This window comes from Abramis brama, assembly GCF_963993115.1.
Source record: "Abramis brama genome assembly, chromosome: 15".
Lineage (NCBI taxonomy): Eukaryota > Metazoa > Chordata > Actinopteri > Cypriniformes > Leuciscidae > Abramis > Abramis brama.
In genome coordinates, this window is record NC_139977.1 from 38,305,327 (window position 1) to 38,330,326 (window position 25,000).

General features: G+C 40.6%; 1 protein-coding gene across 7 annotated transcripts in view; it reads right to left on the bottom strand.

Annotated features, from left to right (window-relative positions):
• znf462 (zinc finger protein 462) overlaps positions 1-25,000 on the bottom strand; it is a gene marked incomplete at its 3' end in the record, with an annotated part of 52,349 nt that overhangs the window by 14,047 nt on the left and 13,302 nt on the right. For 5 of the 7 annotated variants that reach the window (XM_084136619.1, XM_084136618.1, XM_084136621.1 and 2 more), the window contains 4 exons: positions 9,732-9,988; positions 4,223-9,576; positions 3,719-3,856; positions 1-143 (listed from right to left, as the gene is read on the bottom strand). The exon at positions 1-143 is cut by the window's left edge and continues 207 nt beyond it. In XM_084136619.1, coding sequence (XP_083992745.1) covers positions 1-143; positions 3,719-3,856; positions 4,223-9,576; positions 9,732-9,957 — 5,861 coding nt within the window. In that variant the 5' untranslated portion in view covers positions 9,958-9,988. The remainder of the gene's footprint in view (positions 144-3,718; positions 3,857-4,222; positions 9,577-9,731; positions 9,989-25,000) is intronic. The other 2 variants (XM_084136622.1, XM_084136623.1) reach the window with 2 other exon arrangements.

Genomic DNA, 25,000 nt, shown 5'->3' on the forward strand with positions numbered 1-25,000 from the left:
GGCTCCTCGGTCTCCATGGCGACTGAAGTGTCCGAAGGGTCAGGGGTCACCGCATCCACATCCACATCCACATCCTCCACCTCGCCGTTGGTTATTCCGGGAACGGGAATGGGATCGGGAACATGCGTCTCTGCTGCTTCCTGCTGTCAGAGGAAATGACTGAAATGAGTCATCCAGTCATATTAAATGAACTCCTGTCTGCTCACCTTCAGGCTGCACTTATTTAATCAAAACTAGATGTATTATGAAATTGTGAAATATTACAATTCAAAATTGTTTTCTTTGTGAATCTATAGTAAACTGTCATTTATTCCTGGGATTTTCAGCATCATTACTCCAGTCTTCAGTGTCACATGATCCTTCAGAAATCATTCTAATATGATGATTTGATGCTCAGGAAACATTTATGATTATTATCAGTGTTGAAAACACTTCATGTGGAAACTGTGATACACAACTAGAAAAGTTTGGGGTCAGTAAGATTTATTAAAAAATTATTATTATTGTATTCAGCAAGGATGCATTCAACTGATCAAAAGTGACAGTATAGACATTTATGTAACAAAAGATTTCTGTTAAATGTTTTTTTTTCTAAAAAATCATAAAAATAAGAAACATATTAAGCAACAAAAACCAAACCAGCATATTACAATGATTTTAGAATTAACTTTATCCAGGGCTTGACGTTGACTTTTTTGCTCTCCAGCCACTGTGGAAAGTGGTTTTCCAAAGTTACAAGCCACTCAGCATTTTCACTGGCCACAATTCTGACATCGATACCATGGGGAACATTTAGATGTTTTTAATATTATCTCATAATTTCCAGCAGGTTTATTAGGCTGCTGTCTCTTTAAGACCTGACGCACGGATCCAATATACTGTTACACGTGCGTTTCTTTCCTCAACTGTTTACTTTGACTTAATACGCATGTGAATACTCGCCAAAACTGGCATTTTGACATTATGTTGTGTGTATTTGACTGTTTAAGCACAATAAGCAGCTAAAAAGAACTCAATTTAGTACTGAGAGGCATTTTTATGCATGCGCACTTTAGGTGCAAGTGTCAAAAATAAGTAAAATTATCCCACACCGAGATTCAAGCCCTGTAAAAAAATTTTTTATCTTTTTGACAACCCTACATTGTACTTAGTTTATTATTTCAGATGCCTTTTAATTAAAAGACTACAATAAAAAAAATATATATATTATATAGGCTATAAAATTCAACACGCAAAAGTGGCTGGTGACTGAGTTACACGCAACTAATGAAATACACACGCATGTGGCGAGTGTTAATGTCAAGACCTGAGTCTGACTATATATATATATATTTATATATATATATATATATATATATATATATATATATTTCTTCATTGTGTAGTGAAATAAACCATGTTTTTGACATGCTAAGGTCTGTGACATTTGATAATCATGATAAATACATTTGACAGTCTGATATGATATTTCTCTCAGGGCTGAGGCACAGATGATCGTGTTTGATTGCGGCCATTAAAGCTCTGAGTCTTCCTGCGCTATCAGGACATCCCTCTTTCTTAATTTAGAAACGGCCAAGAGGTTCCTGTGTGTTTCTGAGACATCTGCTGCTTTACAGCCCACAGCAAATTCAGCATCTCAGAGAGAGAGAGAGAGAGAGAGAGAGAGAGAGAGAGAGAGGGAACTGACCCTGCACTTCAGATGCACCTCTGCATCGTCAGCCAATCAGAGCCAAACACACTGAGAGACAGAGAACTAGATTTGTCAGTGCAAACTAGATGACCGATTTGACCTTTTAATTCCACCATCATGAACCAGAAGTGGTAAGTGATTTTTAACAACCCATAGTTGAGTCAATATTTTGATTGATGACTGATTTTTTTAACACATAAAGTTTAAAAATACACACAAAAAACAATGTGCATGATAATAACTAGAGGCCACAACACAGTGAGGCCAATGTAACATGTGGCATATTACTAACTAAAACATTTAAAGTCACATGAAATAGTTATTTTTTATAGAATATTGCTGTTTATTCTAAATTATTTCTTATTACGGTTTTAAATTCATGTTCCTGGTAATCTTGAATCAGAATAACTTCCTCTTGCAGCATCTCTTCCCTGATGATGTGGGCGGGGCAACCTGTCACTCAAATGAGATCCACCAATAGCAAACCACAACCATCCAATCAATTCCCCATGGACACAATCAAGCCCCGCCCACATTTGTTCTTGTTCCAGAAGTGTTTCGCTCGGATATATGGAACAACAGAGAAGAAAAGACGAGCGCAACTTCCCTTTCATGACGAGTTTAAACACAGCATACCATAACAAATGAGAAAACAAGAGTACGTAGTACACTAGCATTCCAGTATTTTCTACATAGTAGCCCAGTGTTTTTTCAAATTGATGAAAAGCTATTCTTTAAATCATAAAAATGCTTAATTAAAATAATACGATTTTAAAATAACTGCCCTTGGGTCTCTCCTCAGAGTAGCTGTTCTGAGTCTGTGAGTGTGTGTGTGAGCGTGTGTGTGTGTGTGTGTGTGTGTGTGTGTGTGTGTGTGTGTGTGAGCGTGAGTGCTGCCCCCTAGTGTCCGGTGTGATTCGCCCTATCCTGGCCTCTGTCTGCTGATCCTCACTGGGATCCCATTCAAATCCTCCCTGCCAGCGTCCTGGCACTCTCAGTGGAACACTAACACTAAGACGCTTACACGCCACTCTCCACGCCACACCGTCAAGCCCACCTAACTGGCTTTCTCTTCAGAGACGAAGGGTTGCGTTGCCAGTCTCAGGATTCTGCCACGATAAAGAGACTGGACTTGGCCGTGTGTAAATGTGAAAGTCCTCATTAAGAAATCCATCACACTCACACACATTCTTGTATATATTTATACTCCAACCACAAATGCAACTGCATTATCTCATTGAAATTAAAGTAATAAAAAAGATTATGCACTAGTCTTTAAACCACATTTTGCATACTATGAATTCACAAGCTCACAAGACTTATGAAATTTCATTTGTCACAGTGCATAACAATTTCAAATCCACTAGTGAAGTCAAAGGTTGAAACACACTTTCCATTCACACAAATGTTAACTGAATATCTTTTAAATAAGCACGTCAACTACCCTACCTAGAGAGCATTTTAAGGCATCATAGATGCGCTTCCGACACAAAGGCGGTTCCAAAAGGTGGACAGCAACATTGTTGCCCTCAAAAAACCTTATTTAGTCCAAGGCAGAATCACATTCAGAAAAGAGCTTTAGAAAAAGAAGAAAATCTTTCATTCTCTCTATATGCAAAAATGTGTAACTCAAGGCCACAAGATTTAATTACAGGATCAACTTTACAACACGTTCAAGGCTTTCTTCATGAAAGCCCACACGATGAAATAAAACACTTGAGTTTAAGCAGAAGTCATTTTCCATGTTTCTTCTGCAACACTCAAGGATTTGCCTTTATTTGTGTATTTCACTGAATGTGCAGCTGAAATGTAGCAGTTTAACAGTGCAAACAAAGAGAAAAAGACCCTTAAGCTGAAGGTCCAAACGGCCTGTGAATGCAGTTGAGAAGACGCTGAAGCCACCTCAGGGAAAAGACTGAATATAGACATTGTGCTGGAGTCTAATAAGACTGAAAATGTAAACAGATGGGAAGTTGAAAATAAAACTAATGCAGCTGTTTAAAGCTCTCTGATAGATGGTGCTCGTACCTTCACGTGTCCCTCCTTGGCCTCGCCGTACTGCACATGCTTTCTCAGGTGGTTGCAGATGGCCCGAAGGGTGGGGTGGACCTCCACGCAGAAGTTGCACCTGTAGCCGACGGGAGTCTTATCAGGTGCGCCCTCCAGCTATACAGAGAGACAATGACAACAAACTTTACTGATGCAATCTAGTTATTTGAACCGCTTGCATCTATAATTAAGCTGTAGTGATGCTGCATGCTTGCAGAGTCTAGTTTTGTTGCATTGTGCTTGTTTGCAAACTCGCTTTTAAAGGGGACATATCATGAAAATCTGACTTTTTCCATGTTTAAGTGCTATAATCGGATCCCCAGTGCATCTACCAACCCAGAAAACGTGAAACTCAGTAACTTTGTTTTGGTAAGCCTTTCTCTGTGAACCATACATTTATATTACCATAAGACACCATAAATGTATATTACATCTTGTGAAAAGGGGCATAATATGTCACCTTTAACACATTACGAGGCTCACCTTATTCTCTGGTTTGGCTTCTGGTGGCTCTGTCGTCTTCTGCTTGCTTTGAAGCTGTTTTCTTCGTTCCAGCCTCATGGCTCTCTTCTGGAAACCCTCATTGTGGTTCATCAGATGGACGCCGAGTTCTGGAAGGGTCAAGAACTTGATTTCACAGTGGGTGCACTGGTAGAGCTCCGTCCCATCTTCTGCAGGGCTTGGGATGGTGACGAAATCCCACTTGAGTTCCTTGCTGTGGCAGTCGTTGTAATGCATCACCAGTAGCTCTTCCGCGCTGAACGAGAGCTTGAAGCATTTCAGACATTTGAAGGGAAGCCAGTCCGCATCACCTTCAGGCTCCACCTCATCCTTAACTTCAACTATTTCCAACTCCTCCGTGGATGGAGGTTTCTCTGCTTCCTGGGAATAGATCACAGTGAAGTAACGGCCCAGTTTGCTGGAAGGCTGCTTTTTGGGAAAGACTCCGGGGTGGCGCTTTATGTAATGAGAAACGATACTCTTCCTGCTGAAAGCCTGGAAGGAGCAGAGCGAACATTTTCTTCGGTCCACCGCGAGCCTCAGCTCCTCGCTCATCGTTGGAGCCTCTGCTTCTGATGCCAAGGGCACCATCACCTTGTTCGGTTTCTCAGTCACCGTCTTGGATGCTGCCAAGCAATGCGTGTAGTAAGCATCGATGTCGTGGCGTTTCTGGTAGTGTGCGGCCAGGCCTTTGCGGATGGGGTTGGTGTAGGCGCAGAGCGCACATTTAAAGACGTTGTTCTTTCCCTCAGGCTGCGCTCTGACATTGTTATGCTTGATACGGTAGTGGCGCGCGATACCCTTCCGGGTGGAGCAGAAGTATTTGCACAGCTGACAATTAAACACAGTGTTATTTTCACTCTTTGCGACTTCGGAAAGTGTGATGTCGAAGTCACACATCTCTGAGACTTCGGTCACCCTGTTGCTACTGCATTCAGCAACCGAATCGTCTCTTCTAGCCGGCGACTGCGTGGCGGTTCCTTTGAACATATCTGCAGCTGGCTGGTTATGATATTTCTCATAGTGTATCTTGAGTTTCTCTAAAGTGCCGTGTGTATAAGGGCACATCTTGCAGCGGTATGCACCATAGCCCTGCCTCTGTGTTTTAGATCGCTCATCGCCCTCGCTAGTTAACTCGTGTACGTGCTCGACATCATCAGCAAAGTCCTCAGCCGTGACTTTGATGGAAGGATGTCGTTTCTGGTAGTGTGTGAGAACTCCGTGGATGCGAGAGTTCACATACGGACAGTGTCTGCACTTGTAAACTGAGCTAGGGTTGATGTCTGCTTCCTGAGCAAAGTCAGCAGCTTTCACTTTCATGCCCGGGTGTTTCTTGCCATAGTGGGTTAGAAGCCCATGAAGACTGTTGTACTCGGACAAGCACACGGTGCACTGGTAAGGGTTGTTTGAGATAGATGAGGTGGCAGACAGAGAGAGATTAGATTGGCGCTCATGAGTTGGGCGAATGACTTCAACTGCAGTCTCTTCCTGCTGGTGAGTATTGAACGGACTGGACGTTGAAACGTGTCCTTTGGCCAGAAGCTTATCAGGTGCTTGGTTCCCCTTGATAATGTCGATGAGGACAGACTCATCACCTTTGATGGCCCAAGGGTGCACCACTTGGTAATGGTTAGTAATGTCCCAGATGGAGCACGCCTCAAAGGCACAATCTCTGCATTGGTAATGCTTCGTTTCAGAGTTCCCCCCCTGTCTGCTCGTGGAAGTATCAGGACCAGCCCACAGCTTGCTGGCCATGTAAGTGTAGTCAACATTGTGCTCAGGGTGGCGTCTTTGGTAATGCATGAGCAGCCCGCTTGGTTCAGCGTGGGAATATATGCACCACTCACAGTGATAACCAGCCTCCAACACACCATCCTGATAAGCCCAGTGTAAGATCGTCATGGCCGTGGCCTTCACAGTAGGATGATCCTTCTTCAAATGCTTCTTCAAGGCGTACACGTAAGGAGACGTGTACACACAGTGTCTACACTTCAAAGATCGCAACGACCTGGATTTGTCTGCTTCAGTAGCTACAGTTGCAGTGGACGTGGAACTTCCCGCGTGGATCATCTGCGCTCTTTCTCTCTGACTCCGGACCACAGCTGTATGTCTACGGACGAGGTCGGCGTTGGCTTTCACGTCCCTGTGCTTCTTCTGGTAGTGAATCAACACTCCCTTCACAGTGCGGTTCCCATAGTCGCAGTGCTGGCAGAAGAACAGCATTTCAGGTTCCCCTTTGTCGGATGCTCCTTTAGTGTTGGAATTACCTGACCCTTCAATCCCGTTGTTGTTGAATTGCTTTAGAAACTGTTTAGGCGGTGCGATCTGTAACTCGTCCATGAGTTTCAGCAGTCCTGGGGTTGGGGGTGCCTGCTTTATGTACTTTGCCGTCACCTTAATCTCTGGATGGCGCTTTTGATAGTGGACCAGAACGCCCACTACAGAGCGGTTGTTGTAGACACAGTGTTTGCAATAATAAACATCTTCATCCAGAGCCACAGGTAGGATGGCGTTCGAAGACTTGGGGGTGCTGGTTAGGCTGTAGGTTGAATTGCTCGACAACTGTGCTCGGTCAACAGATATGACCCGCATTGTCTTCTGTATTCGGAAGTACGAGGCCTTTTGCTCGGGGTGTTTTTTCTGATAATGGACCAGTACTGAGTGCATGTTGGGACTTGAGAAAGAACAGACATCACAGTCATACACCACCACATTACCACCCAGACCTTCTCGAATAACTTCAGCCTCTGTGTTTGCTTCTGGCGTTTTGCAGATGCTTTTGAGAGCCGGACTGGATGATGATCTGGACCCAGACGAGGTGGAGCTTAAACTCTTCGGCCCAGAATTCAAGATTTCTCTTAGTGTTTGGGACTCAGAAGCACTCTTCTGAGGCTGATCGACCATGTAGCTGGAAAAAATCATGGCATTGTTGATCTTCACTGAAGGGTGCATTCTTTGATAATGGGGCATCAGACTCCGCACATTTGGACTTGTGTAGGAACAGAAACGGCACATATACACCAGATCTGGCTGGTTAAAGTTTAAGACGTTGCTTGCTTCTGGATGATGCGTCATATAGTGCTGGTGCAGATCATTAAAGTTGTTATATTCGATGAAGCACTCGAGGCAACGGAAGACTGCGCTCTGATCCTCTGGGTCCAGGATGTATCTGAAGCTAAACTTGATGTAAGGGTGCATCCTCTGGTAGTGTGTGCTGACACTGCGAGCGGACTTGTTTTGGTACTCACAATGTTTGCAGTAGAACAGGTTCCCGGGTACCTCAGTGTATTCAACATTGTCCTGATACGTCTCCCTGCCATCTTGACTGCTTTGATCTTGGGCATCTTTAGATTCCAAAGAGGCACTATAATTATCTTCATCATCAGAAATGGTTAATTGAACGGGAATGTTTCTTGATCCAAGTTTGGACTGCAGACTGCGCTTTCTTTTCCCAACGCCACGCTCTGTCTGAAGACCTCCAGAATTCCTAACATGCTGAGTGTTGAATGTGTAGTGCTGACTTTGAGCATCAGAGGTTTCTTTCTCTCTGCTTGCTTCTACATCGACGTGATTACCATTCTCCTCCACGTCATCATCCATCTCCTCAAGGTTAATCACATCCTCGTGCTGTTGGCTTTGACTAATCTTGCTCTGGAGATTATTTGCAATTTCATCAATCCTTGTCCGTTTTTTGACAGGAGAGAGATCCAAGGGCAAATCGTTGATGGACTTTCTTGCTGTCTTCCCAATAAGGTGCTTCTTGGTTGAAAATCCAAGGATTGATGTTTGAGTTTTCTGGACAAAGCTTGAGGAGCTGTAGGACTCGGACTCAGAATCTTGCTGCTCATTGGACAAACCCTCTTGACCAGTAACTTGTGTTCCATCACAGTACGAGTGTTTGTGTTGCTGGTGGACACGCAGACCTTTCAGTGTGATGGTGGAGAAGTTACACAGTGAGCACCGATGAGGACCCTGCTGTTCCTCGCCTGCAGTGGATTTTTTCCCGTTGATTTTTGAGCTGCTGTTTCCTCCATTCACAGGCTCAGAGCGTTCACCTTGACCATCTAGACCTTCACTGGTTAAGTCCATGGAGTCCCATTCGGAAGACCCACCATGACATTGTTTGTGCGTGTCAAGCTTTAGTGGGTTGGTGCAAAGAAAGGGGCACTTGTCACATTTATACACAGTAGCTTTGCCAGATAAGTGTATGTTCTCTATGTGACGAGAAATACTACGTCGGTGCATGGTCAAGAAGGAGCAGAAAGGGCACTGGAACCTGTTCATGTGTCTTTTGAATGGAACTCCTTTCGTTTCTAGCAGGTCATTATCCTCTTCTGACAGAAGCAGCTTAGTAGAATCCTCAGCTGGCTCCGTGTAATGGGTATCCTCCAAGTCACAGAGTTCATCATCTGAACTGCTTCTGGAATCATTCAGAATGCTGGCATCTAGATCCATGCCAGACCTAGACATATCTGACATGGTGAAAGTCGATCTCTCTGACAGTATGGAAGATCCTGTGCTGTTAGGTATTTTTGCTGTGAGCTGTGAGTAGTGAAAACTTGATATCCCTGAAGTGGACTTGAGCGATGCATTGCCAGAGGATCCTTTGATGGACGAGGCATTTGTGGAGGAACCTTCATTGCTCGGTAGATCGTTCAGGTTTAAATTGGAGGTTGGAGTGCTTCTCCTAGATGAAGCCGAATCAGACTTGCTGGATCCTGCACTTCCGTCATGCATTTTGGGCTGTTGCAATGATACCATAATCTTCACCATGTTACGGTGTTTCTTCATCATGTGATCGGCTAACTGCTGCCTTTGCAAAGTCTGAAAGCCACACCACTCACAGTTAAAGCTTCCTTTTGACTGGGGTTTGATCATAGATTCCAACACACGACGTTCTACATTCCCTGGTGACTCTTCACTCTGTTCTTCGACGGAGGAGGCTTCAGAGTCTAAATCGAGAACTTCTGCTTCGACAGGAGCTGAGTGTCCTGCTGGACCTTCTTTGTGATGCACTTTCTGGTGTTTCAGAATCCGTGCTCTGTGTGGGGATTTATAAGTGCAATACTGGCAGGAAAAGACAGTTCCTACACCATCATAAGTAGTAGCGCTGCAGCTGGCCTGCTTGGAAGTCTTGAAGGATCTCTCATCGCTTGCTTCACCATGGACCTTCCTAGTGTGTTCACTGAGAAGAGAGCTGGATCTGAAGTACCGCACACAGAACTTGCACTGAAAAAATGAAGTTGACGTTTTGCTTGAAGGCTTTGCTGATTGGTTGTGTTTAGCTTGCTTTGAACCGGAGGAGTGTCCAAGGTCTTTGTTAAAGGAGTGGATGCCTGAAACATGAACAGAGAAAGAAAAACATTGAGCGATTCAACTTCATACAAATTAGGACGCCAGAATGACTGTTCTGATGTAGTTTCTTTACTTCTAGAAGACTGCACTCATCATCTATGTCTATTTCAGGTCGCAGTAAGAAATGTTGATATACCTGCGTCCTTTTTCAAGGAGTCATAATCGTGATTGGTCAAGTCTTCCTCGTCCTCTGTTTGGCTGTGGGAGTTTATTGAGTTTGACCTGGACCGTCTGGGAGACTCCTCACCTTCTCCCACTTCTGTGGGCTGTAGGAAGGCCGTGTGGACGTCTTGTATGTGCACCTTGAGCTCATCGTTCGTCTCTGCACGGAAATCACAGCCATCGCACTGCAGCACTTCCATCGCTTAGGACTCCCTGGAAAATCAGGGAAACCTGTTTAGAGACAGAAAGAGAGAAAGGGGTAAGAGTATAAACTTGGAAAGGACATTTTATACCATTGTATTTCACAGAAAAGAGAGGAATACAGGATACAACAGAAGAATCTATCTTTTTTTGGAGAGTGGTCAGTCTGCTCCAAGAACAATAGCTGAGGAGGGATTATGGGCTGATTTGTTCCATTTTTTATTACCCAGGGATAAGCCTCAGCTGGAGCATACCAGTGGGCCTTGGTATTTACATCAGCATGTTCCATCAGATTGCATCAAGCCGTTCTGAAATAAGATTGAGTGAATCCGCAGAGGGATGAGGAATGCTCAGGGCTTCAGAGATGCAGTGCAAACACAAAGGATTATGGGGCGGGCTGTCACTTGGAGGTGGCATTATTATGTCCCATGACCTAAGAGCACCCGGCAACTGTGCCAATCAATGAGCTGAAACAAAGTATGATTCAGTCCCTGATCAATACTTTTTCATTAATGCGCACACCGCTGCCAAATTCAGCACATACACATGCTGTCCATGCACAAATCTCTGATGTGTTTGGGGAAAATTGCCATATTTCATCAGACTGCAGTGAACATTTTCATAAGCCAATAAAATATTTTCACGAAAATCTACAAGCTGAGCCAGAAATTACTGATATGTTAGTAACATATGATTTGAATTAAACTAATTCAGCACTGACCTCATGTAAACCTTATGTTACAAATTTTTTTAAAATAATATATATATATATATATAAAAAAAACCACAACCGCTGCAAATAATTATGGTTTTCTTTACAACACTAAGCGTGTCTTCCAGTAAAAGACCATGAACAGATACAGCGAACATGTTTTTCTTTCATTACGGGTCATTCTCAATGTGAGCCGTGTGTGGCAAGGACATGAGTGTTAGCATGAATTCAACAACAGCAATGCATTTTAGCCACCGTACAGCACTGTACCAGCTCTGCATATCTGAGAGCACTCAACAAAGACCAGAGTGATTCTTCAGCCTTGGCTGGCTCACACATTCTCTGGGTGATTTCTGCAAGAAAAGGCCTCAATGTCAGGAGCAGAATTCTATGGCTTTAGTGCAATGCTACACATTAGAGGAGGTCTTGAATGCTGTAAAACCAAACAAAAATAGATTCTAGTTCTTATTCTGTCCTGAAGTTACAAGAGCCATTTTCACTGGGAACTGAGGACGAGATGAGATAAAATCAGTGAGGTAACTCTGCATTCTCAAAGGGACCAAAATACTGTCAAGGACATGATTTGCAATTGTTCTTGAAATAAGACACAAAAGCATGATCTACAGTTATCATACAACATATGTGTCTTAAAGATGACGCAAAATCAAAATCCACTATTTACTATTTCATTTCACCGTTCTTATTTGGCACAAATATCAGCGCATGCAATTCCGAAGCAACAAAAATTATTGTTAATGTCAAAAGGTAATATGTTTTTACAATATTGCTGTCTTTCTTCAGATGTCACCAATGCATGTGGTTGGGTAAAAATAATGTGTCAAGAATACAAAAACTCTATTAATATGGAAAAGATGCCTTTTATTACGTGCCGTGGCATCACGTAACATTTGGTTAGGACACAGTGTTAGACAAAAAGGTTCAATGAGGTTCTATATAGAACTCTAGGGTTCTTGACTCAATTTTAAAGAACCTTTTATGCCAAAAAGTTTCAATGTGGTTCTATATAGAACCCTTTATGCCAAAAAGTTTCAATGGGGTTCTATCTAAAACTCTAGGGTTCTAGACTCAATTTTAAAGAACTTTAGGGTTCTTGACTCAATTTTAAAGAACCTTTTATACCAAAAGCTTCAATGGGGTTCTATAACTCTAGGGTTCTGGACTCAATTTTAAAGAACCTTTTATCCCAAAAGTTTCACTGAGGTTCTATATAGAACTCTAGGGTTCTTGAATCAATTTTAAAGAACCTTTATTCCAAAAAGGTTCTATATATGGAGAAACGTCTTGACTGCATAATACTTTCATGTTTAACAGGTTTTTTTCAGTTGTTTCTATTGATATGTTTATGAGCTGTTTAAATCATAAAATTTACTTGAAATTAAAAATAAATTGAAGCTAAATCCATAAAATGACCCCACGATGGGAAAAAGTTCGATATATGAAGCGCCTGATGGAACCCTTTAAGATTCTACAGAGTGTAGACTTTACCAACAGAAGAGAAAACAGGTTTCATGACTGAATGGTTGGAATTCCTGCCGGATGAGAAGAGAATAAAGACATCCGAGCCCTCACACCTACATCTTATCACCTGTGGCCTCAAACCGTAAAAGCAGACACTGGTTTCAACCTTCATTCTGAACAACACTGCCAGTGTGTCCCAGGGCAGGTTCGCCCATTGTCTCTCGAGGTCGAGTTTCAGCTCCGCCCGGATCTGTTCCGGCACTCCAGAGGAACTCAGAACAAAAGTTACATCCATATCTGGACAAACCCAGGTAGAGGAGAAAACACAAACTTGAAATTATGAGTCATAAAACGACGCAAATTGCACCTAGCAGCCTGTCTGGCGGATCCTAATGGGGTGAAATCTGTGAAGCTTTCATGTGCTTCTGACAGCCACTGAGCGCCACAGATGCTTTGAGCTTCAAGGGCAGCCATTTTAAGAGCAGCAATGTGTGCTGAGGTGTTCAGGCAGAGCGTAACATGGACTCGCAGATCTGATCCTCTCGCTGCCACTGGAGAGCAGCTGACAGAAATATATCTAGCAGATGTAACGCACCCAAAACCTTCAAGCTCAGCAGAACTGCAGGAAGAAAAACCCTTCTCGCGTGCCAGCCTGAGCTCAGCTCGTCACATTTGCAACATCTTGGGATTTAAAACGTTGTCAAAATGATTCCAGTTCACATTGATACGTGGAAGCGACAAAAAACGTATGAATTTTAAAGGCCAGTATGAGGTCAAAAGACACACGCCTGCGCACATATATATTCAAACGCTCATACCTATAGACTAAACACGTGATGCGCACGTCTGCGTTTTCACAGGCTTGCGTTTTTGAAGTTTACACAGAGATGATCACGTTTTTCACAATTTTTCAATGCTTGCACCTTGGAAACTGTTTCAAGGTTTGAGTTTCTGTTTTCTGACGTGTTAGCGGCCCCCGAGTTAATAACTAATGATCGTTGCGACGGAAGTGAATCAATCAAAACTAACTTAATAACTTTATTCTAGAGCTGCTGTAAAGCCTAAACAATCTCTGTTACTGTAATCTCCTATTATCACTGTAAAGCTGCTTTAAAACAATCTACATTGTTAAAGCGCTGTATAAATGAAGATGACTTGACTTTAAAACTTAAAGTTAAAACTTAGACTTTGCATTTTACATCCGGCACCCAAAACTGATTTGCAGTAGGCGTGCGACTGGAGAACGCTAAAGACAGAAACACTTGTTTTAACCTGTTAACCGTCAATCCCTCTTTATTATCATAGATCTGAACTTAAATAGTTGTGGTTCATGAACGCTCTGGAATAGAAACCTACGGCTGGTCTTTTTAAAGAGACACTCAGCAGATTATTTCAGAAGTGAAAGCGCTTACAGAAGTTACAGAAGTTTACTGTAAAGCAAATTACATTTGATTTATACATTACAATTTGGCCTCTAGAATCGCTAGAAAGTCTTGTTCCAAATTTGAGGTTAATATCACAAAAATTGAGCCGCTTCAAAACATGATGAATTGTGAGTATTTAAGCTTTCGATTGAGACCTAATGTATGATGATTCCTCAAATATGTGATGGAGATAAACTGGGACAGTTAACTGGTTAAAATGGTTATTTATATCTTTTGCTTGTGCAAACATCTCCAGGATGCTTCAACAACCTCCCTGCAAACTCCTAGAAATAATGCACAGATATTCTCGGGACAAACCAATTATTGGTTTTATTAAGTTTATAAAGTTCAGCAGTTTCTAAAACCTTGCAGGTCATTTGTTCCAAGAAACCCTGGAGAAGTTTCCCACTCGCACACTAAAGCAAAAGATGTAAATAACCGTCTTAAATGTGAAGCATCTCATGTGCCTGTGCCAAGCGTCAAGAATCGAACCCATGATCTTGGTGTTGCAAGCTCCACCAGTTTTCACATGTTGACGTTCCATTGCGCTGCTTTTCCATCGGTTTTCCATGTAAACACACACTAGACGGATGTCTTTGCGCTTTAATCTTTTGCAGCGTCTCACGCTTGACAAGACGTTCAAGTTAAAAGAAGGGCAACACTTTATTTCGATAGTCCACTTCACTTTGCAACTACATGTCAACTTATTAAACTAGCCTGAACCCTAACAGTTACTTGTAGTTAGTAGAATGACTAAAAGAAGTTAAACTTTTAAAAACACATCTTTTTCCCACTCACTGTACAGACTACGATCAATGAGTCACGGAAACTGATGTTCTTCTATTATTTTAACTCATGCAACCAATTTCAATGTTATTAAGTTATGCAAGATTCAACAGCCAATTTGGTTGAACTTAATTTAATGCAGCAACTGAACTTAAAATCATGTTGTTTATGTGTCTATGTGGTGTTTTTAATATGCTTTAAGACAAACCTTGTGTAAATTCATAATTCTCATTGGCTCATTTGCATATTCATAGAACCGCGTATACTAAATGAGGCAAGGGTGTCGAGTTACATTCAAGATATTTTAAGGCGTGAAGACATTTTTGCAAGGAAAAAATGCTTAAATATGTCAGTTTGGTGATCAAAGATGAGTTTTAAGGGATAGAATGATTGACTACAGTGGGACTTTAAGTTAAGTTAAGTTGCATCAGGTGGACATTTCTGCATCTTGCATTTCTCTATGCAAAAAAACAGGTTCTGTGTGAACCACACACACACACACACAGGACAGAGATAGAAGGACTCTCATGTCCTCAAAACAAGCTTAGAGGAACTAAAGCTTCACAAGGGGGTCTAAAAATGCAAAGCATGCCTGAACTTCCCTCTTTCAGAGCTCAAAACATCTGCAGCCCTGGGGTGAGAACCAAGACCTGGGAAAACCTTTTAACATGGGGAAAACCAGGAGCGATGACCCAGACACCTTCAAGACCTTTCTATCCCAATGCAAACGTCTGACTCCACGGAGTCCAAAGTCTACGGTCGTTTGTTAATCACCAACGCAGCTGCCCCCCCCCCCCACCCTCTCAAAGAATTAATCTTAACATTAGGCTTAATCTTAATGATCCAACATTAAGCTGATTAGAAGTACAGGGGTTTTGTCCTTAACCGTCGGTCCACCATCTCACACAACAGAGAGAGAGAGAGAGAGAGAGAGAGAGAGATAGATAGAGAGATAGAGAGAGAGAGATAGAGAGAGAGAGAGAGAGATAGAGAGAGACATAGAGAAAGAGATAGAGAGAGAGATAGAGAAAGAGAGAGAGAGAGAGATAGAGAGAGAGAGAGAGAGAGAGAGAGAGAGAGAGAGAGAGATAGAGAGAGAGAGAGAGAGAGAGAGAGAGAGAGAGAGAGATAGAGAGAGAGAGAGAGAGACTTCTCGTTCATTATTCTGTTTCACCAGAAACATCTACTCAGCTCATGGACGAATAATGATGCACTGATTGAACAAGTTAACTGATGGCTGAAAGACATGTTAAAACCAAACCAGAATCTAGCATTAATATTAAACCGGATTATTACAAATAGATATAGTTACAAATGATGTAGCCGCTTGAGGACTGTTAATTTGCTCATTGATTTATTTCATAGCTCAGATGAATGTGTGTGAGCTTCATTGAAGTGTCATCTTATGTTCCCCAGTGGTCAAGTTTGGAATAATTAATATTTTTTAATATTTCTGAAAGAGTCTCTTCTGCAGTTATTTGCTTAAAATACAGTAAAAATTGTAAAATATTATTCCAGTGTAAATCATCTGTTTTCTATGTGAATATACAGTAAAGTGTAATTTATTCCTGTGATCAAAGCTGTATTTTCAGCATCATTACTCCAGTCTTCAGTGTCACATGATCCTCCAGAAATCACTCTAATATGAGGATTTGATGCTCAAGAAACATTTATGATTATTATCAGTGTTGAAAACAGTTCATATTTTTGTGGAAATTGTGATACATTTTATTTTTCAGGATTCTTAGAAGAATAGAAAGTTCAAATGAACAGCATTTATTTGGAAAAATAATCGTTTGTAACTTTATTAATGTCTTTACTGTCACTTCTGATCAATTGAATGCGTACCCCAAACTTTTGAATGGTAATGTATCTCGGTTTCCACAAAAATATGAACCGTTTTCAACACTGATAATAATCATAAATGTTTCTTGAGCATCAAATCCTCATATTAGAGTGATTTCTGAAGGATCATGTGACACTGAAGACTGGAGTAATGATGCTGAAAATTCAGCTTTGATCACAGGAATAAATTACACTTTACTGTATATTCACATAGAAAACAGATGATTTACATTAGAATAATATTTCACTATTTTTACTGTATTTTTGATTAAATAAACGCAGCCTTGATGAGCAGAATAAACTTCTTTTAAAAATGAACATGGACAGTACAGCAGCAGATATTTCAGTCGAGATCTTGGAGACATCATTTGAGTTTTTCCTTCATAGGGTTAGTGAGAATCAACTCCATCACCGACACGTTTCTGGTCTTTCCACAGTCTGGAGACTGAGGAGCTGAAGATCAGGTTCTCAGACGGGTGGAACGGGATCTTCAGCGTGTGGTTTGGACGCATCTCAGCGGGTTATATAAGGTTATGGAACACATTATGTAAAACACACGACAGATTTCTGCCACATAAACGTCACGGGAAGAGTCACTAGAGATGTCTAAGGTTCTGGTGCTTCAATACCAGGTTGATCCTGAAATGAAACTTAAGAGAAGGAGCAGAAAACCAAAATGGTTTCTATTTATCTTTATAAATAAAGAAGCATATTAGCAAACCTGCTCTCCTCAACAATCTGCCGTTTGAGAAACCATTTATCATCAGAAACTTAAAGTCCGCCTGTAGTCAATAATCTTATCCCTTAAAACTCATCTTTGATCAGCAAACTGACATATTTAAGCGTTTTTTCCTCAAAAAATGCCTTAAAATATCTTGAATGCAACTCGACACCCTTGCCTCATTTAGTATGCGCGGTTCTATGAATATGCAAATGAGCCCCGCCTCCACTCACTCACTCAGCTCAGAGATCCACTGGTTGACGATCACACGTTGATCTGATTGGTTACAAGGTAGTTTGTGACGTCAGAAACACCAGCGATTTCAAAGCGTGTTTTTGAGACTGTCTTTGGTTCACTGCAGTTTTAAGGAGGAAATACTCAGCAATGGAGTCGACTTATGAACTTACACATGGACTGTACACTAAAAACACCAAATAGACGTGTAAACAACATTAGAAGCTGGATTTTCTCCACGGAGGGACTTTAAAGCAGATTATTGCAGAACTGAAAGCACTTCGAGAAATGAAAGCGTGGGGAAAAAACGTAAACTCTACGGTTCTTGACTTTAACACTTTAAGCCAAAAAGGTTTTATAAGGAGAAACGTCTTAAACGATTGCAATGATGGAAGGTTCTGTGAACTCTTTTCTTCTAAGATCACGGTTCTGCTCCGCTAATGTCACATGCTGACCAGTTTCCTGAAGAAGACTTCCTGAAGCATGCTTTGAGAGTTATTTCTGGTTGAATTGGGAACGGTGCCCTTAAGGTTACGCAAGCGACCAAAATAACCCTGGACTGAGGGTTTGAACAAACCCACCAGCACTCCGAGTCTCTCTGAACGTGGATGGTGTCACACAAAGCTTGAGATCATGAGAGGCCAGAGAAGAAGAGGAAACTCAGCCAGACATTCAGTTTCATACGTGCCGAGCAAAAAACACACATCTCAAACACATGTTCTCCATTACAACAGGAGAAGCTGAGCTCTGCAAACCTCTAGTTCCTCAAAGCGCTCGGTCATGCGGCGTCTGGTGAATGGGGAAGTCTCAGATGGTTCTCATGATAGAGCTCAGTTTGCACTGAAGATCTGGCCGATGAGATCAGAGATCGAACACACACTAGTTCCTGTTCTCACTGGAGTTTCCTGATAAACTGGATTGAGAAAATTCCAGCGAGTGACACGTTACTGGTCTTTCAACAGTCTTTTTAACACTTTTAATTTATATTTATCATGTATAACACTCTCTTGATTATGAAAGCTTCTCTCAAAGGTTGCATTCCTAATATCAATTAGAATAATTGCAAATTATGTTCATGTTTTTCAATTAAAACAACGATTGCAAGTGCATTTATAGTTGAGAACAATAAGCGTGAAAAAAATATAGTCGACATTCGTGTTTGGATGCATCGCAAATATAGATTATGCTTAAAGTCCGCCTGTAGTCAATAATTTTACCCCTTAAAACTCATCAAAATGACATATTTAAGCGTTTTTCCTCGAAAAATGCCATAAAAAATATCTTGAGTGTAACTCGACACCCTTGTCTCATTAAGTATGCGTGGTTCTATGAATATGCAAATGAGCCCCGCCTCCACTCACTCACTCAGCTCAGAGATCCACTGGTTGACGATCACACGTTGATCTGATTGGTTACAAGGTAGTTTGTGACGTCAGAAACACCAGCGATTTCAAAGCGTGTTTTTGAGACTGTCTTTGGTTCACTGCAGTTTTAAGGAGGAAATACTCAGCAATGGAGTCGACTTATGAATTTACACATGGTTTGTCTTAAAGCACATTCAAAACGCCACATAGACATATAAACAACATTAAAAGCTTCACATAACGCTGACTATTTCCCAACGTTCATATCAACAGATGTGAGATCTTCTGGACTGATGTGCTCATAATCTTCTTCCTCCATCCAAATCATTGGCTTTTATGTTTCAAAGCAAATCCCTTCCAGGAAGCATATGGCAGCAGAAATAGGTCAGCCATTAACAAACCTACATGAAGCTTCTGAGACGCATCCAACACAAGCCGTTCCCAAGAGCAGATTTAAGACCCGCTAACCTCTTCAGCAAAAAACACCAGTGTTATTCTCGTTCTCAACCGGCCATGAAGAACAGAAGGAGAGTGACAACCGACCTCTCCGTGCTTCCCCCGAGACACACTATCCCTTATAAAACACACAGTAACACTAGACCGACATACAAGCAATATCACACGAGCAAGACGATCCAGAAAACAGCTTTTATACAACATCTCAATGAACAAGTTGATACTGAGTGATTTATGTTTTAGACATATTACAGTTTGTCTCGATTCTGAACGAATCAGTAATTTTGAATCATCTCTGAGTGAATCACTGTTGTTGAACAAATCAGATTCAATGACACTCAATGACAGCCCACTGATTTTCTTTCCTGAATGACTCATTCATAAATGACTCATTCATAATGATTTAATGAGTCGCTTTTTCTTTTCTGAAAGAATCCATTTTGAACAAATCGTTCAAATAAATGATTCAATAACCCATCCATAAAGATTCAATGACTCATTCTGAATGAATCAGAGTGAGTCATTGAATCTAAATGATTCAATGACTCATTCCGAAAGAATCGGGCTGCGTCCAAAAGCGCATACTCTCAGTTCAATTCAATTCAAATCAAAACTTTATTGTCTATCCCCACAGGGGTAGAAAATTGTCTTTAGACAAAGGCTCAACAAACAATACAACAACAACACATAACAACACATACTCTTGAAGAGGTACTTATTTTAAATAAGTAATTACTTCACAACTGTTAAAAAATTATGTTCCATAGTATGAATGTAATCCGGACATACTACATTTGTACAGCATACATTGCCAGCTTCAGTAGCATTGTTTCATAAGTCCTCTCCCGTGGCCTCATGGGATAGTAAAGTGTCCATCATATGTGCACTTTTTTGCTTATTCTGTTTTTCACCTACTATATAGCCTCAGTTTTAAACAAATCGTTTGAATGATTCAATGAATCATTCATAAAGACTATCACTTGTTTCCTTCCTGAGTTTGAATGAGTGATTCAATGACTCACTCATGATGACAGCCACTTGTTTCGTATCTCAATGAATCAGTGTTTTTGAACAATTTGACTCAATGAATGATTCAATGATTCAGTTGCTTAATTCCTAAATGAATCAGTGTTTTGAACAAATCGGTTGACTGGATGATTCAATGACTCACTCATGATGACAGCCACTTGTTTCGTTTCTCAATGAATCAGTGCTTTTGAACAAATTGACTCAATGAATGATTCAATGATACAGTTGCTTAATTCCTAAATGAATCAGGGTTTTGAACGAATCGGTTGACTGGATGATTCAGTGAGTCACTCTGGTGTAACAATGCAGCCTGCAGAAAGAGTCACTTGCACATACCGTAACAATGGCAAAGAGGCACACAAAATAGACAAATTTAAATGCCACATGTACGCAATTCGCTAAAATGATGTGCTCAAGTATAAAAATATAATCTCTATGCCCTAAAACAAATGTTTTTATGAAGACTTTAGCCCTGTACTAACTTTAATATTGAAGTATTTAAAAAGATAGCTGCAACTTAAACCACTCGACAGCGCTGAACTCTTACTTCTCTAACCAAGAAGATCAAGAACCGAGAGAAGAACCGAAAACATCATCAAATCTCCAAGTATTATTTTCAGAACACAGAAAGATGTTTTGCTCTTACACAACTTTTCCACCAGCATTAATAATTCCACATATTGTCCATACATTTCAACAATGATCTATCTATCTAATGATCAGATTAAAGTGATGAATATTTCTAAAAATGGAAGAACTTTCCTAGTTCAATGATCAAAATATCAATGAAATCCCATCTATGAATTTAAAAAAGGGAATAATCAATACAATATATATTTTTTTAATTGTTGTGGGTTCCATTTGCTATTATAATAATGAATAATTATGATGATGTCTTGCAGGTCAATAAATATTAATTCAGCAAAGGCCAGGAGTGTTCCCAGAGAGCCTCACGACTGTAGGAACACACTGATGTTCATCTGAGGAAGTGCTGTGGTCGAGGAGTCTCATCGCTCCACTGCTCCTGACTGAATTATCTCCCGCATCAGCGCTAGCGACTCCATTTCACTCGCGCGCGCGTCAAGGCTAATGCTGACACTGGTCATCCACCATTTTGTGCTCCTCAAGGCATCAGCAGCAGATCTTCCTGACTCTCAAACCCTGCTGGCCTTTTCACACACACACATGCATTCACACAGAATGTTCTGATCTAATCTGACCTCTGACCTGTAGCGCCTGAATCATAATCATAATCATAATCACACACTGTCGGCTGGTTGGCCAGAGGAGAGCTGAGGCTGAGTCTGGTTTCTCACGAGGGTTTCCTCCATTCTGTCACTGATGGAGTTTTGGTTCCTGTCGCCTTTGGCTTTTGTCATTTAATTTAATATTCAACACTATTGTTGATCTCCTGCACTGATGCATTATATGAGAACCGAGCTGAGCTGGACTTTCTCCAGAGCGGCATTATATATATAAATTAACTAAATTAATCACTTTTTTACAACAGAAATGAACTTAAGCTGGACTGAGACGCTATTCTCTTCTAGAAACAAACTTTACTGCATTATTCTCCTGTTATCTGTGTAAAGCTGCTCTGAAACGATCTATAATGTTAAAAGCGCAGTATAAATAAAGGAGACTTGGCTTGCATTCACACACGAGAGCAAACACTGCACAGCTTCCTCCAGCGAAAGCAAAACTAACACCAGCCGATCCTCTTAATCACACAGGAGATCTCTTTAATATCAGCACCAGAATCTAAAACTGTGTCTGTGAAACTGTGTCTGCGATCGAGAGACAAACATCTCCGTATGAACCGTCACAACTTACAGGAGAAACATTCACGTTAATACCGGAGTGAAACGCCATTAAGCCTTTGGAGCAACATATCAATAATCAACTTCACCAAATAACTCAAGCACCATAAAAATTGGTTTTACTCAGAAATTGCGATAATACTTTACAATAAGATTCATTAATTAACATGAACTAAGAATGAACAATATTTCAATATTTTCAACATTTACTAATACATCATTAAAATCAAAGGTTGTATTTGTTAACATTAGTTAATGCACTGTGAACAAACATGAACAATGTGTATTTTTATTAACTAACATTAACAAAGATGAATAAATCTTGTAACAAATGTGTTGCTCATGGTTAGTTCATGTTAGTTAATACAGTAACTAATGCACCTTATTGTAAAGTGTTGCCGAAATTGCTAGTAAATATCACAAATAAGTTCACATTAAGCATTGGAAATTGTACTTAAAATGTAAAATGTACTCCAATAAGTCTCAAAAAATGATATTTCAGTGTATTTGATCAGATCCACATGCATGCTTCGTGTAAAACCACAACGCGAGTCTCATTTCTGCGCGGCAACGCATCAAATAAATGTCTTGCAATTAAAACCGCTACTTTCCACTCATACGGCGAGTCTCCGACACAATCTCAGCTCTGCATTATTTAAAGAGACATATTTCATCCGTCCTGAGCTTCACTAATTGCCGGCCTCAGGCGTGGGAACGTTTTATCTAATGATGATGGATGAAACTCTAGGAGATGCTTCACTCAACGAGGTCCCGCTTTCCTGAACGCAGAGATATCTCCAAACCCAGGTCTTCTTCAAGGACTCCAGGCTCGTTTCTGCATATGCAAACATGGGCGGCCGTGATTGGTCACGAGAAACACATCTACCAATGGCATGATGCAGTTTTTGTCCTTTACATTTAAAGCAAAAGCATGAAAACTAATGAGATTCCAGAGCGGTCATGGAGAAGAATATCAGCGCTAAACTGCTTTGGTTTATTCTGCCGAACACAAGAGAAGATATTTCCAGGAATGTTTCAATTGTTTTTGAACATTGAACAACCAAAACACTGCAGCACTTCTGAAGAGTTTCTTCTGTGTTCCTCTGAATGAAGTGAGGCTGAGGCTTGACAGAGTAAATGATGACAGAATGATCAGAACTATTCCTTTAAATAGTTTAATCATTTCAAGTACACAATCTCAAAGGCAAATAAAGACTAACGGTTGGTATCGATTCATCCAGTGCAGAGAAATTAAACTTGCAGAGTTATTATGAAAATCCACATATTCTCTCATATGGAAAAGACAAAGATAACACTAAACCTTACTCTACACTACACTACACACTACACACTACACACTACACTATACACTACACTACAAACTACACACTACACTATACACTACACTACACACTACACTACACTACACTAAACCTTACTCTACTATACACTACACACTACACTACACTACACTACACTACACTACACTACACTACACAACGCTACACTACACTACACTACACTACACTACACTACACTACACTACACAACGCTACACTACACTACACTACACTACACACTACACTACACTACACTAAACCTTACTCTACTATACACTACACACTACACTATACACTACACTACACTACACTACACTACACAACGCTACACTACACTACACAACGCTACACTACACTACACTACACAACGCTACACTACACTACACTACACAACACTACACTACACTACACTACACTACACTACACAACGCTACACTACACTACACTACACTACACTACACTACACTACACTACACAACGCTACACTACACTACACAACGCTACACTACACTACACTACACTACACTACACTACACTACACTACACAACGCTACACTACACTACACTACACAACACTACACTACACTACACTACACTACACAACGCTACACTACACTACACTACACTACACAACGCTACACTACACTACACTACACTACACACTGCATAAACTCTGAGGTCAAGAGAGCAAGACGCTACAAACAGTGTCATTAATGTCACGCATCACCATCCAATGAGGCCATCCGAGCTCTGGGAGCGACTGTAAGAAGAAAAGAATGAAACGCTCAGGACCAAAACATTGGAAAATAACCAGGAAGCGTTTTCCCTCAGGAAACCTTCAGTTCCAATTCCGCTGTTCTCTTTCTGTCTTTGGCCTGATTCGGGCAGTTTTCTCAAGCCAACGAGTGTTTCCATCAAACCGCATAGAACATCAAAGCATGAAGAAGACAAGAGCAACGGTCCTCGGTTTGGGCCATAGGATCATTTAATGATGGACTACTGTCAGCTGAAGGAAATCAAGAGCCTGAGAGGTTTCAGAGCAAACACTGATTAGACTAAAAATGAAGTGTTTACTGAAGAAACGTCCACATACTTCACTTTTAATCACTTCAATATCACTCTATCCTAGGTCAGAGAAACCCATGTGTTCACTGTGTGTCATCAGAATCATTTCCACACAGAACAGTTTACATTTAGTTTACGTTTACAGCAAATAAATGTCATTTCATACGAGCGTAATGAAACTTCACTACTTCAACATTAAACGCTGCAGACACTTCAGGACAAATTGTGAATGTAAATTGTTTACCGTCGTGTTTCATCGTTCGGCTCTGATCTGGGATTCACTTCAGAATTAAATAATTTAGAGCCAATATTTTGTTTTCAGATCTTTACTGAAACACCAGCTTATAAGTGCCATATGAGAACTTTCATATGCATAGAAAGACGTCTTTTGAACTTTCTATTCATCAAAGAATCCTGAAAAATAAAATATATCACGTTTCCACAAAAGATTTTCAACACTGATAATAATCATAAATGTTTCTTGATCATCAAATCCTCATATTAGAGTGATTTCTGAAGGATCATGTGACACTGAAGACTGGAGTAATGATGCTGAAAATTCAGCTTTGATCACAGGAATAAATTACACTTTACTGTATATTCACATAGAAAACAGATGATTTACATTGGAATAATATTTCAAAATTTTTACTGTATTTTTGATCAAATAAACGCAGACTTGGTGAAAAGTTTTGACCAGTAGCGTATACTGATAATTTCACATTTTGACTGTAAATGTTATAATAATAATAATAAACTTTATTTTC